This window comes from Apodemus sylvaticus, chromosome 5 (assembly GCF_947179515.1).
Source record: "Apodemus sylvaticus chromosome 5, mApoSyl1.1, whole genome shotgun sequence".
Taxonomy (NCBI): Eukaryota; Metazoa; Chordata; class Mammalia; order Rodentia; family Muridae; genus Apodemus; species Apodemus sylvaticus.
Window position 1 is genome coordinate 56,165,408 of NC_067476.1, and position 18,389 is coordinate 56,183,796.

Consider the following 18,389-nt stretch of genomic DNA (forward strand, 5'->3'; position numbering starts at 1 on the left):
AGGACACCACACCCATAGGTTTGGCAACTGCGGGTGTTCTGTGTAGTTTGGCTCCGCTCCGGCGCCTTTGGGCCAATCCGGACTCCGCTGGAACTCACCTGCTCCGCAGGTACGCCAGGACGAGGCGTGGCGAGGCGCGGCGGCGGGAGGGGCCGAGGCGGGAGGGGCGGGGCGAGGCTGCTGTGGGCGGGGACAGAGCCCGTTGAAGCTCCAGGCGCAAGGCTCCTGCCGCCAGTCGCCGCAGTGACTGCCGGGATGCGCCGCAGCGAATGGTCGCGCGGGGCGCCGCTCTGAGTGACCTTTCACCCGCGCCCAGCGGCCTCGGGTGGCGGCACAAGGCGGAAGCCATGGCGGAGGCGGCGGGCGAGGCGGGCGCGAGCGAGCGGGATACAGACGCGGGCCGTGCGCGCCGGCGGCTGCGGGTTCTGTCGGGCCATCTGCTGGGCCGGCCCCAGGAGGCTCCGAGTACCAATGAGTGCAAAGCGCGGAGAGCCGCGTCGTCGGCCGGGGCGTCGCCCGCCGCCACTCCTGCCGCGCCAGAGTCGGGCACCATCCCCAAGAAGCGGTGAGTAGCGGCCCGGGATGGAGCTGGCGGCGGGAGGCCATGAGCGGCCTGGGCTGAGGGAGAGGAGAGCACGGGAGTGGGCAGGGAGTTGGCACGGTGGGCGGAAGGCATTCCGGTCCCTGCGAGTACATTAGCTTGCGGACTGGGAGTGGACCAGACACACAGGACTCTGTTGAGAAGGGGCGGGATGGCTTCTCCAGATTTTGGTCTCTTTTTGAAGGGAACACATTTCTTGACCTCGTGGGGGAGAAGGGTTTAAGCGGATCCCCTCTCTTGGTTTTTGATGCTAGAAACTCTATCTTGTAACGGGTAGCAAAAGGGTTCTTAATCTATGAGGAGGAGGTTTAAATTTGCACTAGATAATCAGATTTCTGCGAATTTCAAAAAACCTGGGTGCGGGACAAGCTGGAGTGGGATGGTGGTACTCTGGGGGAAGGGTGTTGAGTAGTTTCTGTAGGGTAGGTTACCACTTCCTTGTGGTATGGATTCTAACTTTAAGGGAGGAAACCAGTGAGTGAGTGAGTGACTTACACTGTCGACTGCAAGCATTAGTGACTTAAGACTTTGGTATTCCAGCTACTGATCCTTTAAGAAGCTAAAAGATAAGAGTCTGAATGAGGAATGTTTGTAAAATCTTAAGTCCATTGGAGGAGAATCTCTATCTCTAATGAAAGCTGTCTAGAGATGGTGTTTTCTGAGATGATCAGTTTGGAAAAACTTGGAGAATGAAAAACAATTAGATTTTGCTAACTTGAAAGTGTACTTTCAAAGTGCTGGAGATGGTGCTAAATCTATTACTTCTAAGTTCCTAAGCTATTAGGTAGGTGCAATAGTCTCCCATTTTACAGATGAAGAAATCAGAAAAAAAATTAAGAAGAATGCTGCAGGTAGCAGGCATGTACCAATGTTACAGTTTACACATCAAAAGCAAATCAAATGGACTTCTTAATTAATTCAACCCATGTAAGTAAGTTCTCACTGCATACACACTGCTAGAAATGCAGGGATTCTGAAATTAGCTATTCACTGTAGGGCACTAAGTAATACAGGATAAGAAATTTAGCTAATAATTGAAACTCATGATCATTTAACCCCAGTTTTGAGTATATGTATTTGTTTTTCTGAGCCAGAGGTTTCTGTATAAGTCTTGAAGTTTGTAATGAAAATAGTGCTGGCGGGGAAGAATGTTCATGGAAGACAAACAGTAGGTTTACCGGTAAAGGAAGTAGGGACTAAAGAACTCAGGTGTGGCAGAAGCTGTGAGGATGACAGGGCTGAGGGAGGGGCCCTAGGGGCACTTGTTTCAGGGTTTGTAGATGGAAGGAAAATCATATTTACTTTTCAGAAAGGACACATGGGAATGGAAATGAAGATTTGGTTGGCACTGTAATATCTGGAAACAGACCTAGGTTGGTATTCCATTAGGCCTTTTTTTACCCTCAGAGCAGTGTCCCCTCATTTTAAGAAAGAAGTAGAGCCAGATCTGTTGGGGTATACTTTTAATCCCAGCACTTGGGAGGTAGAGACTGGAGACCCTGTCTCAGAAAACAGAAACAAAACCAAATAAAACCAAAGAACTACTCCCTGCTTTGTATTTTTGCTTTGGCAACAGAGAAATGCAGCTGAAAGATGTTCAGAGTACTGTCTGTTACAAGCTCTCAACAAATAGCTGTAGTTGCTTATGAATCTCATATCTTTTTTTTTTCTCTCCAAGACAAGGTTTCTCTGTGTAGCCCTGGCTGTCCTGGAACTCACTCTGTAGACCAGGCTGGCCTTGAACTCAGAAATCTGCCTGCCTCTGCTACCGAATCTCATATCTTTAATGCATAATGCTGGAACTCTGAATTAAGGCATACCATTTTAAGAATATGAGGAGATACGTTTTCCAGAATTTGGTTACTTGGTGGTAGGAGAGGGTACAATTGAGAGTCACTTATAGCCTCTGGTTTTACTGATGTTATATTAGCTGCTGTGGAGTTTAAGATTTTTCATTTTTTTCCTAATGACTTCATACACATAACTGTTTTCCTATTTGCATGTATTTGTGTGATTAAACATTTATATGTGCACCTACATTATTAAATTAAGTAGACAGGGCAGGTTTCCTTAAGACTGGATTTAGTGGCCTTTGCCTTCAGCATTTAGAGAAGAAATAGCAGTGCTCTGATGTAATAGGTAAGACTACTTCTTCTTTTTCTTCTTCTTTTTTTTTTTAGACAGGTTTTCTCTATGTGGCCCTGGCTGCCCTGTAACTAGCTTTGTACACCAGGTTCACTTTCAGAGATCCACATGCTTCTGCCTCCCGAGTGCTTGGATTAAAGAAGTGTGCCGCTGCTGCCAGGGTGGGTAAGACTTCCTGAGGTTGAGGGAACTGCTCTAAGTAGGGGTGCTCCTTGTATGGCTGTCAAAGACTGAAGCTGTTGGTAGCCTAGGGACAACTGCAGCCAACTTATAGTGGGGTGAAGGTGGGAGGAAGCTCAGTGTTAGCTGGGTAGTGGTAACATCTACACTGTAGAACTACTCTGAAGTTTAATCAGAATGCTTGCATTTAATTCAGTGCAAAGTACTCTACTACCATGGGTTAAGGGAAGCATACAACCATGTTGGATGAAGCATTAAAAGCTTTCTCAGTGTGATCTTTCTACGTGGTTATTGTTCATTGGGAAACCCAAGGCTTTCAATTCATGCTGCTTAGCTGGGTCACGAGCTGGGACATGAGGTACATGTCCAGCAAGGTTGATTAGAGCTGTGCTCAGTGAGTTTGGAATCTTTTGGTGATTTGCGTCTTACTCTTCTTTCATTACTCTGGATAGTGATATTGGTTATTGTCTTAGTCAGGGTTTCTATTCCTGCACAAACTTCATAATCAAGAAGCAAGTTGGGGAGGAAAGGGTTTATTCAGCTTACACTTCCACATTGCTGTCCATCACCAAAGGAAGTCAGGACTGGAACTCAAGCAGGTCAGGAAGCAGGAGCTGATGCAGAGGCCCTGGAGGGATGTTCCTTACTGGCTTGCTTTCCCCTGGCTTGCTCAGCTTGCTTTCTTACAGAATCCAGGACTACCAGCCCAGGGATGGCACCACCCACAAAGGGCTAGGCCCTCTCCCCTTGATAACTAATTGAGAAAATGCCTTACAGCTAGATCTCATGGAGTCATTTCCTCAAGGGAAGCTCCTTTCTCTGTGATAACTCCAGCTTGTGTCAAGTTGACACACAAAACCAGCCAGTACAGTTAACATTGTTTTTTCTCATGAGTGCATATACTTAAATTTATCATAAGCTTGGAGAAATGACTTCTTAACATGCCATTCTTTCAATCCTCTTACAGAATAGTCATGCTTATGTTTGTTTAGTGAATATTTGCCAATAAATTGCTTTATGACAAGGGCTGTACTAAGGTGACGATAAAGCCTTTTGAAACTCACATTCTAGGAAGAGAGGCTGCAATACAAGTTCCAGTAATTTAATTAGTGCCAGTGTAGATGAAGGTATGAATGCAGCACAAAGGAAAGAAAGAGCAGCATACTCTCTGGGGCTAGATGCTTCCTGAAGAAGGTTTGAAAAACACTGTTGATACTTTGATGGACAGATTGAATAATGAGGAAAGTTTGAGGTGGCACAGCAAGGAGCCATGGAAGTACAAGTTGTATTTAGGTGACAGTTGAGTGTTGGTATAGATGGGACTAGATGAAAAGAAGGTGATGGTGGGCCTTGAGGGCTTGGCTTACAGATAATCAGTCCATCCATTCATGGAAATAGCAGACAGCAGTGCCCAAAGCTGTGCCCTTATGGAACTTGGATTCTAGTTGGAGTAGAGACAGTGGACAAGTAATGATAGCATGTGAGGTGGTGAAAGACAGCTGAGAGGCGAGTGAGTGGAGGAGCCCGCACCATCACCTGGGAAGGACTGCTTGGACTGGAATGGTCAATAGTTGCTGGCACTAAGGCAGAGGTGCAGTAAGGACATGGTATCGTGCAAGCTAGGCAAGGGCTCCATTCCTGAGTTACAGCCCCAACCTACATATGTCATTCTTTAAAAATGTGTTATTTAAGACCATGGGAGGCAGCTCAGTTGGTAAAAGGTATGCCCACAAGGATGAAGACATGTGTTTGGATGAAGAGATGTGTTGTGTCAACATCCATGTAAGAGTTATATGTTCATTGCCAGGGAGGTGGAGACAGGTGGCTCCTAGTAGCTTTCTGGCCAGACAGCCTTGCCAATTTGAGTTCCAGGCCAAAGAGAGATCCTGTCTTGGGGGAAAAATGGTGAACAGTTCCTTGGTGACATTACTTAGCATATGTCACAACTTTGGTAAATGTTCTCCAGAAGAGAGAAAGCTGAGCTGACTTCTTGCAAATGCTTTCTAGGAAGGCAGCTCATAGCTTCATTTCTATAGCAAAGGTTATTTGTACAAGTGACTTATAATAACATTCATTTTTTTTTTTTGGAAAAATTGAAGCTTATTTTGGTAGCTATACCAAATGATGTAGAATGGTATGATGAGTTCTCAGCTGGGAATTCTAGTGATGGTGCTAATAGGAGTTTTAAATTGAGTTCGTTAACATCCAAGGTACCATTCTAAAGCATGTGTACATTGCGTTATATTACATCATTTACAGCTCTGGAAAAAAGGTGGTGGTATATGTCCCTTACAGACAGGAAGTAGAAGCTCAGCTGACTTTGTTGGGCTAGTGATAGGCAGTTGTGAAGTGAATGAGATGGCGTTTCAGCTCTGGCCTCATCTCTACCAGAGCTCATTCCTGTGTTGATTCCCTGTTGTTACACCATGGTATTTATTCCTGGGGTAAAGTTTTCAGGTTGCTTTTTTTGTGTGCTAAGTTTAAAACCATTTGTCATAATGCCAGTTGAATACTGTGTCTTGTATTAAATGTGTTATTTATGTTGTATTACTGCTACATTAGGAATATCCCATCAAAGTGAAATTCAAAATTTAGGAACAATAAAGTGTGGTTTAAGAAGATAGACTAACTGCTTATAAGTTATGAGTGAGTTTTGTTGCTGCTCTTGTTGGAGGGCACAGTGTTGGTAATACAAGAGAGTGGGGAATGCAGGAGAACCAAGATTAGATGAGAAGTAGAGGGGTCTTAGAGGAGTTACTGCTTGGTTTAGACTGTTTGGAGTAAGAAACCTTGATGTTTATCTTTGGTTTGCACAGTGACATAAAGCAGGCCTCCAAATGTTCCTCATGTCCAGAGATTATTGTGGAGCTGTCTATTCCAAGTTCATTAGTAAGAATATCTGGGAGGAAATTCAGGGATCTGCTCTTAGGCTACAGAGAAATGGAATGCTGTTGTAGTCCCATGAGATACTTTATAGAACTTTAAAAGCAGATATTAAAAAAAAAAAGCAGATATTAATTCTTTTTTTTTTTCTTTTGTGTGTGCGTGTGTTTGAGATAGGGTTTCTCTGTATAGATCTGGCTGCAACTCACTCTGTAGACCAGGCTGGCCTTGAACTCAGAAATCCACCTGCCTCTGCCTCCCAAGTGCTGGGATTAAAGGAGTGCACCACCACTGCCAGGTATTAATTCTTTATTTCCTTATAATTGAAAAGATTTCTGCTATTTGTGTGATTAGTATGTTAATTTCAACCCTAAATTAAATCAGAGAATCTTGAGTGGAGTCTACCCTTGAGCAACATAGTAACTGCTCTCTGTCTTATTTGTTGGATTTTTCAGGATAATGTCTTTCCCAATGTCTGAGTCCAGAATCAGCTGAGTGATGATTTAACAAGACACAACAGAAATAAAAATGTTGGTTGGAGAAGTTGTTCAACAGTAAGGAGCATTACTGCTCCTGCCGAGGATCTGAGTTTGGTCCTCACCACCTTCACAGTGTGGTTCACAGCTATCTTTTAAGAGGATTTTACATCCTCTTCTGGCTTTTGAGAGCACCAGGCAGGCATGTGGTACACATAATAAATGCAGGCAAAATGCTTACACACATAAAACAAAAATTAAAAAAAAAAAGAAGTGAAATGTCATCTATTATGAACATGGCTAATATTTACCCTGAATTAGATGGATCATGAAATAGGCAGTATTATATTACAGGCTTCCTCTGTGGGGAGATAGCTCCAGGGAGCTAACATGAGAGAATATTTTAAAGAGAAAGAAAAAGATTAACCCAGGTGCTTGGTGCTTTCTCTAAGAAATCAATGAGTATTCTGATCACCTCTGTCCTGAGAAAGAGTGAGCATGAGACTTGGGAACAGACCTCCAAACTTGTGTTCTTCTAGTCTTCTAGGGCTAGATACAGGAGCTGTGGAATGGAGGTATGGCTGAAATGTTTCTGAGGAAATAAGAGAAACAGGTTAAAAAAGCTACCTAGAACCTGAACATTTCTTAGAAAATGTGCTGCTGTCACCATTGCTACTGCAGTACGCCACACAGAACCTTTGACAGGGCAGCTTATGACGGGAGAACCTGTCTGAATCAGTCCTTTTAGGCCCATTTCTCATTCTTTGATATAATGATGTACTGTAGTTACATACCATACATTCTATAACTGGATCATCCTTTCTTCTTCCTTGATGTTTGTTTTCCTCCAGATGCAAAGCATATTGTTTGGTGTTGCGCAGATAATATGGGAATGGTATATGGAACAAAAACTTATTTGAATTGTTCTAAATATACATATGTACATGTGTTTTCATATGTGTGTATGCATGTGTGTGCACATACATAGGAGGCCTGACATTGATATTGGTATCTTTCTTGTTTGTTTCCTACCTTATTTATTTTAAAATTTTAATAATATGTACATAAGTGTGTGTGTGTGGGGGGGGGAGGGTTGTGCTCGTGAGTACAGTGTCTGGGGAGGCCAGAAGAGGGTATCTGACTCCCTGGAACTGATGTTACTGGCATTTGTGAACTACCTGATATAGATGCTTGGAATTGAACTTGGGCGATCCACGAGTAAAGTGTAGATTTGGCTGCTGAGCCATCTCTCCAGCACTATAAAAAGGTGAATTGATTTTTTAACTATATGTGTAGGCCTCCAGCCCCACACTTCTTTTTTAAAAAGTCCAGAAGAGCGTATTGGAGTGTAGGTTCTGGGAACTGAACCTAGGTCTGTTACAAGAGCATTAAGTGCTTTTAGCTGCTGAGCCATATCCCAGTCCCTACTTTATTTATTGAGATGGGGCCTCCCACTGAACCTGGATCTTGCCAATTCCTGTAGTTAAACTACATAACTTGATTTTGGAGTCTTCTGATTTTGTGCCCCAAGTGCTGTGGTTACAGGTCTGTTTTGCTTTACTAACTCTCTTATGTGGCATCTAGGGATCTGAACTCCAATCCTTACTCTTGTGTGGTAAGCACTTTAATCCACTGAACTATCTTCCCAACCTGGCGTCTACTTTATATGAATGAGTGTGTGTATGTGTGCGTGAGTGTGTGTGCACAAACATGTAGAGGTCAGAGGTCAGTGTCAGGTATCTTCTTTAGTCATTCTTTTGCTTGCCTTATTTTTTCAGACACGGTTTCTTTTGGAAGCTTACTGGTTCATGTAGAATCAGTAAGGTAGGGCAGCAAGCCCCAGGGATTCTTCAGACTCTCCCTTCTAGTGCTGGGAATCACACATATCACTGTGTCTAGTTTTTTATATGGATTCAAAGGATCTAAGCTCAGGTCCTCACACTTGCACAACAACTGCTTTACTGATGGAGGCTGTAATTATTCATTTCGTTCACCTTGATTGTTGAAAAGTATTATATTGTGTCTTAGGGTTTTATTGATGTGAACAGACACCATTTGATTGGGGCAGGCTTACAGGTTGAGAGGTCCATTATCATCAAGGCAGGGAACATGGTAATGTCCTGGCAAGCATGGTGCAGGAGGAGCTGAGAGTTCAACATCTTCATCTGAAGGCTGCTAGGAGAAGACTGGCTCCCAAGGGATTAGGAGGAGGGTCTCCTTGACAACTCCCACAGTGACACACTTCCTCCAGCAAGGCCAAACCTACTCCAACAAGGCTACACTTCCTAATAGTGTCACTTCCTAGGCCAAGCATATTCAAACCACCACACATTGCATGTCTGTTACTATAGTTTGTTATTAATGAGCATTTGAGTAATTGATACTTTTCATTTTAGTTGTTTTAATATGAAGTTTCTAGCAGTGACTGTTCTGTATGTATTATTGGAAAAGAAGAGGCTAAAATGATTAGTTTCATATTTAGTGAGTTTGGTTTTCATTATTTACTATGTAGTATATCTACACTGTGTGTAGTCTCCTTAACCATGCCAGTTATTTGAGAGAATACCTTTTAACTGGTCACTAATCATTCTTGTAAACTGATTGATTAAGTGGGAATTTCAGAAGGATTTATTGTGTGTGTATATGTGTATGTGTGTGTGCTACAGATGTGCGTGCATGTGTGTGCTACAAATGTGCATACATGTGTGTGCTACAGATGTGCATGCATGTGCATGCACTTGCCAGAGTGCACATGTGGAAGTCAGAGGACAATTTTATGGAGTTATTCTCTTCTGAATTTACATGGCTTTAAGAGTTGAACTTGGGTCCCAGGCTTGTGTGACGAGTGAACATCATCATTCTCTAGGACAGGGACATTAAAATGCTTTCCACATTTACGTATTTGTGAACTTACAAGATTTTGGCTAAAAGCACAAATCTAAATCTTTCCAAATTACACATTTAATCAGTACCTGCCTTTGATTTTTCAAGCATTTTTATAGGTAATGTTGGATTTTTAGTAGCTGATTATGCTTACTTATGAAAGAAAACTTAGGTTTCCAGTAATTCAGTTACTACTGATGAGTGTTCTGCTTCCTAGCTGTGATTTGGAGCTGTAGATACCATCATGTCATTCACTGAAAAACTGCTGTGTGGATTCATGTGATATATTGTTCTTGTAGCGTGCTTGAAGTTACTTACCAGGGGTTTGATCAGAATACCAGTCCTGTTCTTGCCAATCACCTCACTGTAAGTCTCTGTTCTTTTTCTGGTTACTAAGTTAGAAACTGCATACCATCAAGTAGGCAGTGTTTATGTTTTGAAGCCTGGAGTAAAGCAATAAGAATCACCCAATTTACAGACTTTACAGTGCCTGCTCAGATTACCTGGTGGGAATCTACATTTCTTCAACAGGGGCTTGAACTTTGCTAGAATCTAGCTTTGGGGCTATTAAAATACCACTTAGTTTGCCAGGCCTACTAAAGATTTTATATAATTGGCTTCTTCATAAAAGGAAATCTAGTGTTTTGGAACATGTATTGATTAGGATGGTTGGTTTTAAGCATTAATTTGAGTTAGATGAAAGTGGGGAGGATGAATTTATTATTGGTTTTTATTATTGTGTGTGTGTACGCAGGGAATTGAAACCTTGTACATGTTAGACAAGGGCTACATCGTCAACTGTGTTCCAGTCCTTAGTCCATTCTTCCACATCTATCTCAGCTTCATCTACTTGGACTGTTAGTAACTTTCACCAATCTTGTGGGGACTTTTAAGGTGCTATCTCTTCCAAGACTCATTTTACAATTGATAACTATTGGCTGATTCTAAGTGAATGAATGCTTTGCTGATTTCTCCAACTCTGCATACATGTGCTGTGTACCATTATTTCTAGAACTCTATTGTTTTTCTTCATAGTTTTCCTTTTCTGGATGCTTAAAACCAGCTTGTATCTTTAACAGCACTGAGCTTCGTCCCCACCCCTTATTCAGTCTGATAGATCAGGGTCATTTCTTTTTCTTTTTTCTTTTTGGTTTTTCGAGATAGGATTTCTCTGTGTAGCCCTGGCTATCCTGGAACTCAACTCTGTAAACCAGGCTGGCCTCAAACTCATAAGTCCTCCTGCCTCTGCCTCCCGAGTGCTGGGATTAAAGGCGTGTGCCACCACCGCTCCAACAGGGTCATTTCTTTAGCTGTGACTTAAAAGATGCTTAAAATTTTGATTTTTTTTCTAATGTTGGGGCCTTGTCAGTGGTCTCTGTGTAGCTGGGTTTTCTTTTCTTTTCCTTTTTTTTTTTTTTTTAAATAAATCTTTCTCTTTTAAATGATTTCCATTATGAGACCAGTCTTTGCTCAGGGAAACTGAGTGCTGCATGCTGGTGCTATGTTAACTTCTATCACTGCACAAGTGATTGACAGTCCAGTGGAGCTTGATAGACAGATACGATATAGAGGATATAATAAATGTTATAATTACTGTGTACAGAGGGAGTCATAAATCCTTGAGGAAGAGAGGAGAAGCATTTCAAAAGAGGCTTTTGGACGGGCTCCCTTGATTAGTAGTAGTTCTTGAGTGGGAGAAGGGCATTTCAGAGAAGGGACATGGAGCAGGTACGAAGATAAGCAGACATAAAAAGGGCATGATGTCCCAGGAGTTATGATAACATTTTTGTGTCTGGGAATTTTGTGTTGGGGAATAGCTGGAGCGTAAGCAGTTCTTTAAAGTTGTTGTCATTACTGTTATTTTATGTGGATGGGTGTTTTTCCTGCATGTGTATCTGTGTACCATGTGCAGGGTGCCTGCAGAGGCAAGTGTGAGCAGTTTCAAAGCAAAATGAGTTGTACTTTTGGTGGCAACATGATATGTAGAAAATACTGTTTTACCCCCATGCTTCCCATTGATGCTGCTTGTTGGCTGCTGCTGCCTATAGCTTTCGTGCATAGCTTTATACTTCAGTCATGTAGGTGCAAAAATTCTTGTGCTTTCTACCTCAGCTTGGCTATTCAGTATTTATCATCTCCAGAGAATTGAACGTTTGCATGCACCATAGTAAACCACCTGCTATCAGCTAGAAGGGCATGCTGGCTGCTGCTGCCTTGGACTACTTGGCACTCACTGCAGCTGTAGTAAGGAGTGCTAGAGCCAGAGGACCAACCTTCTTAGTTTGCCTTATGATTATTGTACTTAGAAAGTTTATGTTTGAGAACCATACAGTGGAGTTAAAACAACAAACTTCTGATGTTTAAGTTAAGTTTACCATTTTATGTTGGGGCTTTTTTATAGTCCTGGGGACCGGAGGCCCAGGGCTACAAGTTGGACACATCTGGCTCCAGTATTAGGTACGGCTTGAAGTTATTGAAAATTCCTGGACCTTTTCCCCCATCCCCCATGTGTTAAATAGGTGTAAAGACAGCTGTACTCCAGAACTAATGTAAGAAGGAAATAGATCTTGATTATAAACCTCTTAGTTTTACAGTATGGTGTAACACCATGGAAGTATTGAATAAACCTGGTAAAAAGTAGTAAAAACTGGGTGCTGGACTAGGAAGTAGAGAGATACTCAAGTGGCAAGGATATACCCTTGGAATAGAGGAAACAAACCATTGACAGAGAGCAGAAACCACCACCTCTGCTCCAGGGAGGCTGGGTAGTGCTGAAGAGCAGACTCAGACAGTTCTTGTGCCGCCTCACACTCAGCAGTGATATTATCTACTTTCATTAGACATCCTTGGTGGCTCTCAGGAATCATGGCTCTTTGTTGCCACTGTGTGAAATGTTTACCATACTACTGGACTTTGAGTAAACATTCTTGTGTTAGAGCCAATTTCATTGATAAAATAATTAAAAAATTTTTTGTGCTTGTAAGCCTAACGTATAAAACTAGGAGGTTGTATAACATTTACTAAGATTTAGGTAAAAATTCTGTTGGGTAGCTCTTATTCTCTTCTTAAAAATGTCGGGCAGAGATCTGAGCCTTGTGCTGGGTACACTCTCCACTCCCTGGTACCGCTGCCTTTGCGCTTGCCCTCTTGCCCTCTGACACTGCTGAACTCCTTGAGCTCACCTCTCTGCTGAGTGCAGTGGGCTAGTGCTTTCTTTCTCGCAGTGCTCATCTGTGGATTTGGAGAAAGTTGGTGAGAACAACTTGATTTCATAGCACTGACCTTAAGTATTGTGTTCCTCGTTCAGTAGATGATTCTTCTATTCTTGACTTCTGCTGACACCTTAAGGTAGTGCTTACTGTGTGTGGATGGCCTTGTTGGGATATCCTAATAGTGCTTTTTCAGAAATGTGGGTTCTGAGTGCCCACTGCCAGAAATTCTAGTCCTAGGTTAGGTTTAGGGTGCATTTAAAGTGAGTAATGTTTATACTGCTGATGTGATTGAGTCTTTTAATCTCAATCTCTCTCTCTCTCTCTCTCTCTCTCTCTCTCTCTCTCTCTCGTAATGTGTGAGTGTGTGCAAGTATGTGAATGTGCAGAAGATATTAGGTGTCTTTCTTTGTTGCTGTCTACTTTACCGCTTTGAGACAGTCTCCTAATCTCTTATTTCCACCCTTCAGTGCTGGGTTACAGGCATACTGCCATGCCTGGCTTTTATGTGGATGCTGGAAAAGTGAACTCAGATTCTCTTGCCTTCACAAGAGTCTAATACTGCACACGTGGCTAATACTCTTGGCCACTGAGCCATCTCCAAACTCTGTGAGGTTGATTTTCCCTACTTTGGTTCCTGGAAGCAAAGATAACATTCTTAACTGTTACAAAGTAGAAGGAACTGCTGCTGGGTGTTAATAATATTTTAGGTAAGATATTTTTAGGTGAAAAAGGAAACAACAACATTGATGGGTACCCATACAGAGACAGATAATGTACATATGTTCTATAACATATAGTTAATTTTTCTCACTTAAGTGCTGTTATGCTCTGGGTCTTATTTCTCCTTTTCTCTGTATTCAGTACTGTGTTTCTAAATTTTTTCTCAATCATTTTTCTTGTTTTGAATTAATTTTTTTAGTTAGCATATAAAATAATGGGTTTTATCATAACGTTTTCATTCCATACATCATTGTTCATTACTTTTGTACACCTACCCTCCAGTGGTCTCTCTTCTTTGTGCCAAATAGCCTTCTTTCATTTCATTTAAATCTATTTTTTGATGTCTACATATTTTATTGAAAGATTTGAATATACTTAACAGGAAACTCCAAACTGCACAGACAGATAAGAGGATTCACTCTTTTCTCCCATGAATAATCATAAAATTTTCAGCTCTAACTCACAGTGAACAACTTAATATGCACTATATAGTATAATCCCCAACTTCCATACTGTTGCTGTTTATGCCTTATTTGTGATGACTACAATTAATATATTTTAATAGCATAAAATATGATCTAGTGAAAGTAAATCTAGATTCTACATAGAGAAAAAAAAAAAACCAGTTGCTATTGTTTTAAAAGTGCCAGTGTACTTGAGTGATTCTGATCATTGTATAATATCTCACAGAGTGCATTTCCACGATCTCCATTCTCAAGTGAAGAAAATGTGGTAGACATATTTCCTTATGGAACAGGGTATGAATTTGTCTCTAGTAGTTACCCAGGAGTTACAGCTGCATGTAACTGGCATCACTTGTGCATACTTAGCACAGGATTTTTTCTGCAGAATTGCTTAGTAGGGGTACCTGTGTTTTTCTTCCTTTTAAAAACCTTAAAAAATATTTTTATTTTGTGTAACTGGATGTTTGGCCTATATGTATGGCTGTACACCATATGAATGCAACTGGAGGAGGGAGGGCATTGGGTCCCTGGAACTGGAGTTACCAGTGGTTGTGAACCTTTATTTGGGTACTGGGAATTAAACCTGGGCCCTCTGGAAGAATAATAAGTGCTCTTAATCGCTGAGCTATCTCTCTAGTACACCTCCTATGTTTTTTGTAACAATTCTCTGTATTATTAATTTCCATATTTAAGTTTGTATTAGACTGGCAACAAATAGCAAACTAGCGCTGAAACACAATAGGGACATCCAGGGAAATTGGCATGCATTAAAGTATGACATTGTAGTGTGTAAGTTTTGTCATGAGGCATTTTGTATAGATGGCAAGGGTATTGTTGAACAATTCTAGAACCCTGATCTTGGCAGTCCTGTAATTAATCATTTAGATCATGTAGCACATTTATCCCCACCAGTGATCAAATTTAATTAGCGAGCAAGTAGAGTAATTCATGATGGAAAACAAAATTATTGTTATTACTTTTTCTTGTAGGACAAAAAGTTTGTAGAGCTTTATTACAACAACCACAGGCAATGTTACAGAGCCTAGTTTGTTAGCTTTTCTCATCACTGTGACAAAGTACTTGACAGAAGCATCTTGAGGGAAGAGAAAAGTATGTTTTGGCTCATGGTTTCAGAGAGAGCGAGCACTGTGGCTGGTGGTAGCAGTGGGATCTCGCAGCATGGTTTGTTTACACCTTTCTTCTAGCTCAGCTTGTGTTGTAGGAGTTATGCTTTTCAAGTTGGTATGCTGGTACATGTCTATAAGTCTGTTATTTGGAAGACAAAGGCAGGAGGATCAGACATTAGAAGCTAGTCTTAGTCTGCATGAGGCTATAAAGTTTTCTGAGACTACTTATATCTTCAAAGTACAGTGTGCATCCATTGATTATTTCAGCAAGTATCTTGAATAAAGTCCAGGTACCAGGTAATATTCAGTTTTGCTGGGTTTGTCTGCTCTGCTCTGCCCTGCACCATGTCCCCAGCTTATTGACTGGATGCTTTCCAGGGCTCTAGTTCTCTGATGAATAGACTTCAGGTTTTGCAAGTGGAGGTTCTTTCAGAAATATTCACAGATAGCACAGACCTGCACAGAAAGTTGAATTAGTGCTTGATGCTGTTTGACATAGTTCCTTCTCTGTGTGGGAAATAAAAGCGTAATCAGATAAAGATAGGGTGGTAACTTATATCAGGCACAGAAAATAGTGTATGATTCAGATACTAATCAAAAAACCTAGTAACGGTCAGTTTATTTTATAAGTTAGATGTCACATCTCACAAACAGGCATATATAGATTGTTAAGATTTTCTCTAAAAGAACTCAAACTATTGTACATAGTACCAAGCTTTTTATATTAACTCTCTCTTTGAAAAAGGATTTTGTTTCACTGTCAGATTCAGGCAGTGTACATTGTGAACATTTTTGAAAGCTTTCTTACTGAGTTTTTAAGAATAATTTTGTAGGATTGGCAGTCTAGGTATGAAGTTTAGGTAAGAAGGTCTAGGTATGTAGGTCTTTATTTCAAAAGACCTACATTTTAAGTTAAACTTAGAATAAAGTTAGTATTATACCTTTCTCCCTCCTAATCTTTACATTTCTAGTGAGAACTCCACTTCATTTTTCTTTTCAATAAAGAAGTTGGTGGAAAAAAAAACTTCATTTGTAGAATTTCCCTTATCTTCTCTTCCCCCCATCCCTGACTGACCTTGAACCTCTGATCCTGTCTGAGTTTCCCGACTACTGGCATATGTCACCATACCTTGGTCTGTGGGAATTTTTGTAGTGTATTTTTTCAAGAAGTGTCTATGTGTTGCCATTCTCATCACTTCTTATGTCACATGATCTCTTTGGTTATAGCAGTCAATCACAAACCAGATAATAGAGATCTGTATTAGAAAATCTTGAGGAGGGTTAGATTTCTGCCTGTTGTGTCCATATGCTATTGGTTTGGAAGTGGCTGACACTGAGGTTGGTTAGCTCCGCCAGCACTGAGTGAGGCTTAGTGGCATTTCTCCCTTCACTTTCTCTATAGCATGGTTGGAGAGTTGGCTCAGCGGTTAAGAGCACTGACTGCTCTTCCAGAGGTCCTGAGTTCAATTCCCAGCAACCACATGATGGCTCATAGCCATATGCAATGGCTTTTGGTGTCCTCTTCTGATGTGTGTGAAGACAGCTACAGTGCACCCATAGAAATAAAATACATATATCTTAAAAACAAACAAGCAAACAAACTGCCCTTTTCAAACTGTAGTGGATAGGTCAACGTTCTAAATTGGTTAAGATGAAAGACCTCTTTCATTAGAATTTTATCAGAAAAGCTTTAAAAATTATTAGCTAACTGATCTTTAAAAAGATTGTTAACCCAGAATAAAAGTAGGTGAAATATCCTTTTCCTTTTCCTGACTTTGAATGAGAATACCATGCTTAGAAAAAGTAATGGCACAAGCCGTGCACTAAACCCAGAATCCTGTAAGTTATTATTGAATTGGGATCTGTCTCCAGGGACAGACACAAAGTGAGATCTCATTTAAGACTAAATAAAAGAACTCCTTATGGATTAGTAATAACAATACTAAATCTAAATAGAGTATTTTACCTAGTGACTAGGAAATGGGCCTGGGGAGTGGGAAAAATGGAGTTAGCAAACCATACATCTCCTAGGAGAATACTGCCACCTTGTGTATATGTGATGCTAGTCTCTAAGTACCCATTTTCTTTTGTTGCAACGAGTAATTTTTCCTTTTTATGTTTGCACTACTTGGTTCTGCAAGTTTGTAAAACATGTTTTAATAGGGTAAAATCAAGCCAACCTTCTTTTTGGCAGTAGGAAGAGTCTTGGGTTTTGACAAATCAAATTTGGTGTGGTTAGCTTCAGGAATTTGAATGCCTGGGACGTGATACTAATTTACTTCTGGTTTAGTTGTGAACAACGTCCTTTTGTTGGAATGTTTGGGAAAGCTAAGGAGTTTGTATTCTTTATTGCAGTTTTCTTGGTGCCTTGAGATTATTATTCTAAACGGCAAAGTTTACTCTGATAGGGAAGACATCAGGCACCAGACTTACTGATATAGCTGCTCCTTGATTCTTATATGTTTCTGTCAGGTCCAGTGCAGAATGACCACAGTAAGAATTTAGAATAGTGCCTTTGAGAAAATATTAAAATGCTAAAAAGAGGGCTTTTAAAATTATTTTGGTTACCTGAGGGTATAATTTAGCAGGTTTTAGATACTGTCAAGAGATTGGGTTGAATGTTCTCTAGGTAAAATTTCTTTATCTGGGACAGGGCACTTTCTAAGGATCTTTTTAGCATTTGGATTTTGTAACGTGAAGTGTTTACTCTCTTTTACAAATGTTGAAGCTGTAATTCACATCAAGGTACTTGCAGCCTTTTACATAGGATAATTAGGATCAGTGACTAAATTAGAGGTCTGTTTTGGCTCATGGTTTGGAGAGCCAAACCATTTTTGGCTTTCCTTCTGTGACTGGTACTGGTTGTTTTGGTGTTGCCATTGGTAAGGCAGATATCACACTAAGCAGCACATGGCAGAACAAATTAGTCATTCTATGCCCGGGCTGTAAGAAAAAAAAAAAAAAAACAGGGATGCATGAACAGTCCCCTTTTAGGATAAGTCCCTAATGCCACTAGACCTCCTATTAGACCCCCTATTAGACCCTGCCTACTAAGGGCTCTCCCATCTTATAACGCCATCCCTCCCAGGGCACAGCTCTCTTTAGTTTCTGTTTATTAATTTCATCCCTGGTCTTTATTATTTCCTCACTACTGCTTTCAGGCTTGGTCTGTTATCTCCTTCCCGAGGAGTTCACTAAGTCTGAGTGTGCCCTGAGGTTTGGATGTCAGCAGAGACATGTAAGCTTCTTTCTCAAAACGGCCTTTGCTCTGTCCCAGAGCTCTGATGAAATTGGTTTTTGTTTTCATTTGAGTCTAGGGATTTGTAAATTTCTTCCTTAATTTCTCCAGTTAACCACAAGAGTGCATTGTTCAATCTTTGCTTGTTTATAGAGTGTCTGTAGTTTCTCTTGCTATCACTATTATCTAATAAGATATAAAATTTTTTCTTTTTTAACTTGTTAAGACTTGATTTATGGCCTACAATGTAGCACTTATATTTTAAATCTACTTTATTAACATGTCTACTAGTAGTCAAATTACCTTTTTAAAAAAGCCTTTTTAAAGATTGATTCTTTGCGAATTTCCCATCATGTAACCATCATACTACCTTATCAATTGGTTTATTTAATTATAGCAGAAAAATTAAAAATTCTTATGTTCTTCTATCACATGTAAAAGTAAGTTTCTTGTTCAAGTG

At 40.7% G+C, this 18,389-nt stretch overlaps 1 protein-coding gene across 1 annotated transcript in view; it reads left to right on the forward strand.

Annotated features, from left to right (window-relative positions):
- The first annotated feature begins 218 nt into the window (after positions 1–218).
- Agps (alkylglycerone phosphate synthase) overlaps positions 219–18,389 on the forward strand; it is a 101,029-nt gene continuing 82,858 nt past the window's right edge. The window contains exon 1 of the mRNA XM_052182754.1: positions 219–565. Within this exon, the coding sequence (XP_052038714.1) occupies positions 270–565 (296 nt within the window). The 5' untranslated portion in view covers positions 219–269. The remainder of the gene's footprint in view (positions 566–18,389) is intronic.